At 42.3% G+C, this 12,177-nt stretch overlaps 1 protein-coding gene across 5 annotated transcripts in view; it reads left to right on the plus strand.

Moving 5' to 3' along the window:
- KATNAL1 (katanin catalytic subunit A1 like 1) overlaps positions 1-12,177 on the plus strand; it is a 112,122-nt gene that overhangs the window by 74,659 nt on the left and 25,286 nt on the right. For all 5 annotated transcript variants that reach the window (XM_062194412.1, XM_062194416.1, XM_062194413.1 and 2 more), the window contains exons 7-9: positions 1,435-1,593; positions 2,184-2,310; positions 5,500-5,634. In XM_062194412.1, the coding sequence (XP_062050396.1) occupies positions 1,435-1,593; positions 2,184-2,310; positions 5,500-5,634 (421 nt within the window). The remainder of the gene's footprint in view (positions 1-1,434; positions 1,594-2,183; positions 2,311-5,499; positions 5,635-12,177) is intronic.

The following is a 12,177-nucleotide window of genomic DNA, read 5'->3' on the forward strand; positions in this document are numbered from 1 at the left end:
AGGACCCGTGGCATCAGTTTTCAAAATCTCGGGCTCAAACACAGTTAAAGCCTCCCTACAGAGCAAAAAGAGATTGTCGTGGATCTGGTGTTTCAAGTCCTAGTGATCCTTAGATGTTCCGTGTATCAAAATTTTATAGCTTTAATTTTATGTTTATTGATTCATTTTCATCTACTTGAAAGGCAGAGAGAGAGTTAGAATTCTTCCTTTTAAAGATTTATTTATTTATAAGGTGGAGTTAAAGAGAGATCCGCTCCCCAAATGGCCATAATGGCTGGAGTTGGGCCAGTCCAAAGCCAGGAGCCAGGAGCTTTTCCCAGTTCTCCCACCTGGGTGCCGGGGCCCAAGGACTTGGTCATTCTCCACTGCTTTCTCAGGCACTTTAGCGACACTTGGATTGGAAGTGGAGCAGCCAGGACTTGAATCAGCACCCATGTGGGATGCTGGCATCACAGGCGGCAGCTTTACCCACTACGCCACAGCGTCAGCCCCAAGAGTCAAAATTCTATTTCAAGACAAAGGTTTAGGCAATTTCTGAATTTGGAGTTTATGAGCTCTTAATATACACATAGTTTTCAAGGTTTAACCCCTCGGAAGCCTATCAAATGAATTAGTTGGTTCAGAATTCTTTTTAAGGTGTCATCAGCTATTATATCAAAGAAGTATAATGGCAGCTGTATATGTAACACATCTTAAAAGCATTGAAAGAAAATAATAATGATTAAAAATCCATTAGTCTTCGGGACTTGAGTTTTTATTCCTCATTGATTTGCTTTTTATAGAATATTTTTGTGTTTATTTGCAAAGGTAAGAAGTAACTAAATTTTGTTTTTGGTCTATATTTAGTGACTCTTTCATCACTAACACTGAATGTTATCTAAATGGTCTAGCACATTAAACTGATAAAATTTTGGCTAATTTGATTATGTGTGAATCACACTGGATAGTAGTTATTTTATTAACTCATAAGCGGATCTTTATTTTTGACTCAAAGCTGTAATACACACACATACACACACACAATAAGTATTCGGTGCATTATGGAAGATGGATTGTGTCCCCAGTGGGGGTCAAGGTTTGTATAATTCCACCTGGGTAGATAATATCTTACTTCCATTACACTTAAACAGAGCAGTCACTCTTAAGCAGTACGCAGGATTACATATCACATCTTGTGCCAAGTTGGGGAAACGTTCTTTCTGAATGTGTGAGAAGATTCTTTGTGGTCTAGACCTTTTATTAGCTTATCTTACTACCTCTGATTTGAGACATTTTGTGAATCACTCCTCATTTTTTCTACTCTTGCCAAATGCACCATGATTTTATAATGACAATTTCGGTGGGAAAATCTTCATGTACATTAATAGTGGATGATGTTTTATTAAAAAGCATTAAGATCTTATATTTCATTTAGTTTCTCTTTTGAAATTTCAGGGTGTGCTGATGGTTGGCCCCCCAGGCACTGGGAAGACTATGCTCGCTAAAGCTGTTGCCACGGAGTGTGGCACAACGTTCTTCAACGTGTCCTCCTCCACGCTGACATCTAAATACAGAGGCGAGTCAGAGAAGTTGGTCCGTCTGTTGTTTGAAATGGTGAGTGATGATGTGTTTAGGTTTCTCCAAGGGCTGCTTGTGTATGTGCACGGTGCCCCCATAATCTAGCTTTTTAAAAAGGACACGGTGTTGCATCGTCGTAGTGTGGACACATGAACAAAACGCGGGTGGGGGGGCTGTGAGGGGAATCGCCATATCTTGCTCGCCGTGGTGGACGGAGGCCCCTGGGCATCGTGTCCAGTGTGGGCAGAAGGGCTTTGTGCTGGTGGAACAGAGGATACTTTAGGATGTGTTGTGAAGATCAGTTAGGATTTGAATTTGGTCCCTTTTCATAAGGAATTTACTTAATAATTAGCTCAATCTCTATCCTCAAAATTTTTGTCATTATGGAAATTTTCAAACACAAAAACATGTAGAATAGTACAGTGATTCCCCAGGTTTCTGTCACCTTCACAAACCATAGATCTTTCATTTTCTGAAATTTCCTCTTTGTGATGTGAATAGCATCAGTGCAGGGGGAGATTGCAGCTGTTTTGTCATTGTTCTGAAAGCAAAAGGTGGTATCTTAAAAACTCATCAGACTGTTTTACGAAATCACTGAATTACTTCATTAAAATGTTTTCACAAAGGCTAGATTTTATGCTCCCACCACGATCTTCATTGATGAAATAGATTCTATCTGCAGTCGAAGAGGAACTTCTGATGAACATGAGGCAAGTCGCAGGGTCAAGTCGGAGCTGCTCGTTCAGATGGACGGTAATTGACATTTAATTACTGTCTGGAAACTGTTCTTTCCTTCTTGAGTTTCTTGCAGACCACTACTTGGAAATTTCCAATGAATGGTCTAGAAGGCAGCCTGTATTTATTTTTGATTAATTTGTTCATCCATCCATTTACTCATTTATTTGTACACGTGTTGCATAGTTGTTGCGATCACATCCCATGTGTCAGGCTCTGGGGTAACAAAAACCAAGGACTGCCAGGGGCTGCTGTTTACAGCAAAGTTTCCAGGGGTGTAGTCCAAAGTCTCTTGTTAGAAAAGGGTCTGCAAGGTTTAAGCCTTTTCGTAATGTTATCGAGACCTTATTTGCCCTTTTCACTCATTCTCTCGTAAGCGTACTGCAGAGTAAGACGTGGGATTTCATAAAGACAGAACGCAGAAGCACATAGGGTAACCGAGCTGCTGTCTGTGTAGTTAGACACTAAAGAGATTTGCAAAAATGTAAGAATTCCTCTTTCCTAATTTTTTATTTTTGAAAATATTTTTATAAAAATATTTCTGTTAACAAGTAACAGATTGTTATTTTTAAATGAATAAAGTTTTCTGTGTTAATTTCTACTGTTCAATATATTCCACTTATACAAAAGCTCTTTTGGAACTCTTTTTTTTTTTTTAAATTTTTATTTATTTGAAAGACAGAGAAACAGACAAATATCTCTTATCTACTGGTTCACTCCACAAATGCCCACAACAGCTGGGACTGGGCCAGGCCAAAACCAGGAGCCAGGAACTCAACTCCCACATGGGTGGCATGGACCCAACTACTTGGGCAAGCACCTGCTGCTCCCCGGGCACACATTTGCTGCAAGCTGGAATTGGGAGTGGACTTGGGCACTCTGATGTGGGATGCAAGTGTCCCAAGCAGCGCTTAACCACCACACCTAAAACTTGCTCCTCAATAAAAGGTATAAAACGGTCTTTGGACCAAAAAGTTTGAGAACCAAGCCCTGGATGGGAAACAGGCAACTGAGCATATAATTACAATATGTTATACGTCCTGTGGTAGAAGTAGACTCTGTGCAGTGAGAACACAGCAGAAGCAGTGCCAGAAGATTGAGGGAGGCATTGGAAGGGCACAGCTGAGCTGGGCTTTGAAGCATCAGTAGGAGTTATGCAGCCACAAAGAAAAGGCATTAGGGAGCCGTAGAAGGAAGAGTTCTGGGCTCAGGGCTGTTTTTAGAGACAACATCCAGAGTGTTTCCTAGGAGCCATGTTATCCCAATCAGGGATACTAACCGAATATTTATAATATGTATATTATTACAGTACCAGACACTACTGTAAGATACAGAAAATAATCAACTATTACTCCCTTCCATCAATGAGTTTGTTATTTTGTTAAAGTTTTGTTATTTTGATGTAAGGGGAAACATTAGGTAGCTAAAAAACTGGAAAACATGGTGTGGGCACTGTGGTAAAGTGGGTTAAGCTGCTACCTGCAGTGCCGACTTCCCCTGTGGGTGCTGGTTTGAGTCCAGCTGCTCCGCTTCCAACCCAGCTCCCTGCTAATGTGCCTGGGAGAGCAGTGGAGGTGGTCCAGGTGCTTGGGTCCCTGCACTCATGTGGGAGATTTGGATGAAGCTTCTGGCTCCAGGCTTTGGCCCAGCCTCAGCTATTGCTGCCATTCGGGGAGTGAACCAGTGATGGAAGACCTCTCTCAATGTCTCTCCCTTTCTCTTTCTGTAAATCTACCTTTTAAATAAATAAATAAATAAATAAATCTTTTAAATAAATTGGAAAAGTAAATCATTGAATACAAATTTAGTCAGCTGAGTGTCATTGAGTGGCATCTCTGACTATTACTATTAGTTGGACAGTGTAAGTCTTTGTGATGATAATTGAAATATGTAGGAATTTGGTAATAATTTATTTAAAATAAATTTAATAATGTAGTACGATGTTGCTTTAAATCTACTACTTTGTTACACCAGGCTAGAAAATCTTATCAACACAGTGTGTGGGTTTTTTATATTATTTTCTCTGTGTTTTTTACAGAGTTTGTGTTGTGTCAGCTGAAATGTTTTATTCTTTTTTTTGTTTTTGACAGGCAGAGTGGATAGAGAGAGAGAGAGACAGAGAGAAAGGTCTTCCTTTTTGCCATTGGTTCACCCTCCAATGGCTGCTGCAGCCGGCGCATCGCGCTGATCCAAAGCCAGGAGCCAGGTGCTTCTCCTGGTCTCCCATGGGGTGCAGGGCCCAAGGACTTGGGCCATCCTCTACTGCCTTCCGGGGCCATAGCAGAGAGCTGGCCTGGAAGAGGGGCAACCGGGATAGAATCCGGCGCCCCAACCGGGACTAGAACCCGGTATGCCGGTGCCGCAAGGCAGAGGATTAGCCTGTTAAGCCACGGCGCCGGCCTTGAAATGTTTTATTCTAAAATTTTAATTCTGAGAAAATAGTTTACATGCATATAGTTGGTTATAAAAGGGAACAATATTTTCGTCAGTGATTATTAAGTTCATTCTTAAAAAGTTTCTTATATTTTAGAAGTCATTTAAAAGATTGAAAGGGAAAATTGTTGTAATATGAGTTGTTTTTCAGAAATATGATTGCTTGTCAGTATTTTAAGTAACTGAACCCTCTTCTGCTCTGTCTTCGGGAGAGAGAGAAATTAGACTTAAAAAGGTTTCTGTAGGGTAAGATGCCGCCTGGGGTCCCGTATTGGATGCATGGAAACCCAGCCCTGTTCATGACTCCAGCCTCCTGCTATTGCAGACCCTGGGAGACTGCAATGATGGCTCAAGGGGCTGGGGTCCCACTCACATGGGAGATCTGGATGGAGTTCACAACGCCCAGCGTTTGGGGAGTGAGCCCGATTTCCTCTCCCTCTTCTCTGCCTCCCTTTTGCATAAATATTTTTTTGAGGAATAAGGGCTCCAACAGAGCCACACTCTCATGCTTTTTCTTTTCAGAAGAAAATATATTCGTCTTCTTACAGAAAAATCTATTTTTTTATTTGAATTCTGGATTAGATTATATGATTCTTCTACTTTGTTGTTTTTTGTCATTGTCTTGTGTTTGGTTTTGCCACCATCCGGAGCTCAAACAAATGTTCGTCATTGAGCCTACCACCGTGGTGGCCGACATTTAGAATGTCAGCCAAATGAAAGAATACAGGACTGTAAGAAGAGCGTTATGTGTTTTTCCCTCCTCACCCTGTACAGGAGTTGGAGGAGCTTTAGAAAATGATGATCCTTCCAAGATGGTTATGGTTTTGGCTGCTACTAATTTCCCATGGGACATCGATGAAGCCTTGCGGAGGAGATTAGAGAAAAGGATATACATACCTCTCCCAACAGGTATGACGCTGGCCTTCTGCTGTGTTGTATGCTTTGTTATTTCCTATTCCCATTTTCTTTTTGGCCAAATCCTTACTCCATTGTCATTTGCGTTAAGGAAGTTTGTAGCATCACAAAACTGATTTATACCAAATGGAAACTAGAGGCCACGGTTTTCTTTACATTAAGGAGAAATTCGTATGTGCAGAGCAGTGCTCCTGTTCATTACTTTGGTAGCACTTGCTAAAGATATTACTTTTATTTATTTATTTATTTGTTTGTTATTTTTGACAGGCAGAGTTAGACATTATGAGAGAGAGACAAAGATCTTCCTTCTGTTGGTTCACCCCCCAAATGGCCACTACGGCCGGTGCTGTGCCCATCCAAAGCCAGGAGCCAGGTACTTCCTCCTGGTCTCCCATGCAGGTGAAGGGCCCAAGGACTTGGGCCATCCTCCACTGCCTTCCTGGGCCACAGCAGAGAGCTGGACTGGAAGAGGAGCAACCGGGACAGAACTGGTGCCCCAACCGGGACTAGAACCCGGACTACTGGTGCCGCAGGCGGAGGATTAGCCTAGTGAGCTGCGGCGCCGGCCTAAAGCTATTACTTTTAAACATGAGGAGTGTTAATAAACCTCATTTAACTGATTAAAAATAAAATTCTCTGGGGCTCTTCACAGTGTGCCACTTTGGAAACTATCAGTTCATCCGATTAATGGATGTTGTGATTTTCACAATGGAACTTTTTATTTTGGGATAAAATTTGCATATGGTGAAATATGCATATTTTAAGTGTATAGTTTGATGAGTTTTGGCAGGTATATAATCCTGTTTAATCAATACCCTAATGAAGATGTTGGAACATTTTTGTCACCCCAGGGAGTTTCTGTGTCTTGCTCCCAGTTAATTCAAACTTGTTTTTAGGCATTAGTTCACTTTCCCTTATTTTTTATCACCACAAGATGCTTCTTGTTTAATTTTATATAAATGGAATTGTGACAGCATATACTTTGGCTAATTTCACTCAACATAATATTTTTAGATTCATTCAGGTATCAATCATTTATCTTTGGTATTATTATAATACAGTTTGTTTATTCTCCTGATAATGGGCTTTTAAAGGTTGCTTCTGGTTTTTGGTTATTATAAATAAAGCTATAAATTTTCTTCAATTTTTTTATGAATGAATGTCTTCAATTCTTTTGAGGTAGTATAAATAGGGAATGGATAGGCCATAGGGAAGGTATATGTTTAATTTTGCAAGAAATTCCCAACTTGTATTCCAGAATGGTTGTACCATTTTAATTCCCACCATCAGTGAATAAGAGGTCTAGTATTACCTCATCCTTGCCAACATCTGATATTGCCAGTATTTTGATTTTAATCATTCCAGTGACTGTGAAATGGTTTTAATTTTTTATTTGATGACTCACGTGCTTCTTGGTTGCCCATTGGCATGTCGTCTGTGCAGTGCCTTCTCAGGTTCTTCTGCAGTGTTGTTTCATTAATGCTTTACGTAAATCCTGCCAGGTGTGTGCATTGTGAGTATTTCCTACTAGATTGTGACTTGCCTTTCAGTTTTCCTTATAGTGTCTTTTGATAGGCAGGAGTTTTTGGTTTTGATGAAGTCCTCTTGTCACATTTTTCTTACATGGGTAACACTTTTTGTGTCTTAAGGAGGCTTTGCTTACCCTAAGGCTGCTATGTTTTTCTCCTGTATTTTCTTTTAGAAACTATATTTAGATACATAGCCTCTCTTGAATTAATTTTGTGTGTGTATGTGTCCGATACAGGCTGGGTTTCATTTTTTTCTTAAGTATGAATTTTCAAAAAGTTCGTGGAAAATGGAATTAAAAGCTAAGTTTAATTTTTGTGTACAAGTTTCTGAAAGTCATATAGTGTTGTAGTACCACTCATTGAAGGTACCTGGCCAGCACCGCAGCTCACTAGGCTAATCCTCTGCCTGTGGCACCAGCACCCCGGGTTCTAGTCCCGGTCGGGGCACCGGATCCTGTCCCAGTTGCTCCTCTTCCCATCTAGCTCTCTGCTGTGGCCCGGGAGTGCAGTGGAGGATGGCCCAAGTGCTTGGGCCCTGCACCTGCATGGGAGACCAGGGGAAGCACCTGGCTCCTGGCCTCAGATCGGCGCAGTGCCAGCTGTAGTGGCCATTTGGGGGATGAACCAACGGAAAGAAAACCTTTCTCTCTGTCTCTCTCACTGTCTAACTCTGCCTATCAAAAAGAAGAAAAAAAAAAAGAAAGTACTTTTCTTTTCCCATTGACTCTGCACTTCTGTTGAAAGTTAATTTGCTCTGTGTATGTGGGTCTCTTTCTCAATGCTGTTCTGTCACATTGGTTTCTTAAACATTGAGATACAGAGTTATCCAAGTTATTATTTCTTCTTAAGTGAGCTTTAGTGGCTCATGTCTTCCAATGGATGTGTCAGTTTCTCTAAGTTCTCAAGTGCATTTGAATTTGACCTAATACAAAAATGGAAGCTGCCTAGTCTATGTGAGGCTGTTGATTGTACATCTGGTTCTGGAACTTGCAGTTTGCAGGGAGGGAACCCAGGAAGAAGAGATGAGTTTGCAGTGGGAGAAGTAAGGGCAGAGTCTAACCTGTGAGGAGGAGCTGAGCCCATGAGAATAGGTTGTTGGAAGAGGCCACCTTCATGGCAGGGCTTTCCTGCGGAAGCAGCTGCCTAAATGTACAGCTGGCCCAGGAATCAGGAAGCCGAAGGAGGGCCTGGCCCTGTGGAACAGCAGGCAGGGCCACCGCCTGCAATGCCGACTTCCCATATGGGTACCTGTTCGAGTACCACTTGAGCTGTCAGATTTCCCGTTGCTGTCACAGCCTTCCATCAGCACAGACATAGTTGCTTACCTGTTCCACACTAGCCCAGAGCGATGCGCTGAAGAGAGTTCAAAGTAAGTTCTAGCTTTGCTTACATCCACAGGATGGAAATGCATACACCTTACTTTCTTTTCTATAAAGATCTTTATTATTTATTTGAAAGGCAGAGTTACAGGACGAGGGGAGAGGCAAAAACAGAGAAATCTTCCATCTGCTGGTTCGTTACCCAAAAGGCCATAATGACTAGTGCTAGGCCAGGCCAAAACTAGGAGTCTGGAACTCCATCTGTCTCCCACATGGGTTGGCAGGGGTCCAAGTAGTTGGCCCATCTTCTGCTTTCTGAAGTGCATTAGCAGAGAGTTGGAGCAGAAGCAGATAAGGTGGGACTTGAACCATTGCTCCAGTATGGGATGCTGGCATTGCAAAGGGCAGTTTAATCTACTCTTCCACAATGCTGGTTATGGATTTTTTATTCCTAATAGTAGTAATTTATATTAACTCTGTTGTTTTTGATCATTCTGTCTAGAGATTGATTCAATATATATCTTTTCACATCCAATTTTGCTTTGTTAATTTTCTGTTTTATAGTTCATGGATTTTAATTTTTTTATTATTTTATCCTTTATTTTTTCAGTTTAATTTTCTCTTTTTCTGAGGTTAGAAATTTAAATTATTGATTTTAAGTTTGCAAAATTTTTTACATTGTTTATTCATTTATTTGAGAGAGAAAATGTGAAAGAGAAATACCAACAGAACAAGAGAGAGAACATGTTTTTTAAAAGAGATTTATTTATTTATTTATTTATTTGAAAGGCAGAGTTACAGAGAGGCAGAGGTAGAGAGGGGAGAGAGAGAGGTCTTCCATCCGCTGGTTCACTCCCCAGATGGCCGCAATGGCTGGAGCTGCGCCGATCCGAAGTCAAGAGCCAGGAGCTTCTTCTGGGTCTCCCACACGGGTGCAGGGGCCCAAGGACTTGGGCCATCTTCTACTGCTTTCTCAGGCCAAACAGGGAGCTGGATCAGAATAGGAACAACTGGGACTAGAACCAGCGTTCATATTGGATGTCGGCACTTCAGGACAGGGTTTTAATGCTGCATGACAGTGCCGGCCCCAAGATAACTCTTTCATCCATTGGCCTACTCCCCAAATGCCCTGCATGGCTGATACTGGACCAAGCTGAGACTGGGAACTAGAAATTTAATCCAGGTCTCCCATATGGGTGACAAGAACTCAGTTGAGCTCTTAGGTTCTGCCTTAGCAGGAACTGGAGTCAGGAGGAGGTGGGCATTGAACTTGGGCATTCCACTGTGGGATGTGGGCATTCCACCTGGTTCTTAACTCCTGGGCCAAATGCCCACTCCTAATCTTTTTTTTTTTTTTTTGGTAAACATTTTAAATCTGTAAATATTTCTTTAAGTACTGCTTTAGCTTTATTCCAAAAGTCTTGCTGTTTTATTTCTCTATCATTAAGTTAGAAATATTTTGTAATTCTTTTTTCTTTCTTTCTTTGACCTCTGAGTTATTATAAACTGTATCATTTAGAACTTGGATTATTGTTGTTGCTTTTTTATTTTAAGATACCTTATTGTTGATTTCTAATTTAATTCCATACTCTTAAGAGGTTAATTTTGAATTGTATTGAGGTTTATTTTATGAGTTAGCATATCATCTGTTTTGGTCAGTGTGACAGTTGCAATGGAATCAAATGTTTCTCCCAAGTTTACTATGTCAGGTGGATCAAGTTGGTGTAATAATGTAATTCAGCTGGTGCCGCGGCTCACTAGGCTAATCCTCTGCCTGTGGCGCTAGCACCCCAGGTTCTAGTCCCGGTCAGGGCGCCGGATTCTGTCCCGGTTGCTCCTCTTCCAGTCCAGCTCTCTGCTGTGACCCGGGAAGACAGTGGAGGATGGCCCAAGTGCTTGGACCCTGCACCCGTATGGGAGACCAGAAGGAAGCATCTGGCTTCTGGCTTCGGATCGGTGCAGCGTGCCGGCTGTAGCAACCATTTTGGGGGTGAACCAATGGAAGGAAGACCTTTCTCTCTGTCTTTCTCTCTCACTGTCTAACTCTGCCTGTCAAAAAATAAAAAAAATAAAATAAAAAATAATAAAAATAAATTTTTTTTTATTTTTATTTTTTTTAGTGGGAGGTAAAATAGCAAGGTTTATTAAGAAGGAACATCTGTAAGGACGGATGGGCACCTCTCCAGACAGGACCTGAGAGAGAGTGCCCAGTCCCTCAGACTGGGGGAGGGGGGAGCTGCATGGGTGAGTGGAGAGTACACCTGGCCTGGCCAGGCCAGGCCAGGCCAGGCGGGCAACTCAGCAAAGATGCAGAGAGCTGAGCGCGCAGTCCAGTTGAGGCTGGGGGTTTTAAGGAGATGGGTCTTGCTTCCCCACCTCTGCTCCTCTTGGAACAAAGGGCTTTTTGGATGTAAATAGAAAAACTTCTCTTGAAGGTCTGAAACAAAGGACTTTATGGATGCAAATGTTATCAGACCTGAGGAAGGGAGCAGGGTGTTTGAGATGCAGATACTGGGCTGCACCTGGGAGATTGTGGAAGATTTATCAGGCAGGAAGCAGGAGGGGTGAGGGCCTCCACCTGGCAGGTTATCAGGTAGAAGGGGGCAGGGCAGGCAGGATGCGAAATCTGGGCTTCCCCTGAAACATTGTTAGGATGACTTTGAGATGCAGATGCATATAGATGTCTTCTGTTTAGGCCTGTCACACACACATAAGCTCATAACTGACTTCCTACCGAACATTCCCCCCTCAAGAGGTAATACCCAAAATTCTTTTTGGGATTATGGATGAAGTTCCGTCTTCTGTAACTTCTTCAAAGCTGGCATGTGGGCGTCGAGGGAGATTTGGGTATTTCCTCTTGCTATCTGTCTTATGGTATGTGACAGTAGCCTTAGAAAGACTGTGCTGCTCGGTCCAGGGGGCTGCTCAGGTCGTCCAGTGGGATGGGCTGGAAGCCTTGTCTGACGACAATTTGGAGTTCAACAGCTCTTAGTCTGCTAGAGACAAAACGAACAAGGGCATTAAAAACACACGGTCCAAAGAGAAGCAGCAAGATTACAGAAGTTATTGGGCCAAGGAGAGGAAATAGCCAAGATTTCCATGACCAGATGTTAGGCCAGAAATCCCAGCCCTGCTTGGCCTGGTCCTGGAGCTGTTTGGAATTGTCCAGGAAAAGTCCTGTCTGACAAAACTGTTTCTGTCTGTGAACCAAACCTCATCTGCATTAGTCAGGGGGCTTTTAGGTCCCTTCTGCTGGCATAGATCAAGACTATAGACTTGATCTATAGTCTCAGTACAGGAGTGGAGGGGACCACTTTCCCCTGGAACTGGCATTAAAGTAGCTGGGTTTAGTGTAGAGCAATGCCTTATTTTTACCTGGGGGTTTTCTAGAAGGAAGACCTGATATTTTAGTATTCTACTATCTGTGAGCCAGTGAGAGCCCTTTTGCTCTAATAGAGAATTTATTTGATGTGAGGTATAAAGGGCGATATCTTGCCCCAGTGTAATTCTAGATACCTCCTCTGTCAGCAAGGCAGCTGCTGCCATTGTCTTTAGGCAGTGAGGCCATCCTTGTGCAACCATGTCTAAGGTTTTAGAAAAGTAGCCCACTGGTTGCTTAACAGGTCCCAGATCCTGAGTTAACCCTCCTAAGGTGACTCCCTGCCTCCCAGTGATGTGCAGCTGGGAGG

Source organism: Lepus europaeus, chromosome 6 (assembly GCF_033115175.1).
Source record: "Lepus europaeus isolate LE1 chromosome 6, mLepTim1.pri, whole genome shotgun sequence".
Lineage (NCBI taxonomy): Eukaryota > Metazoa > Chordata > Mammalia > Lagomorpha > Leporidae > Lepus > Lepus europaeus.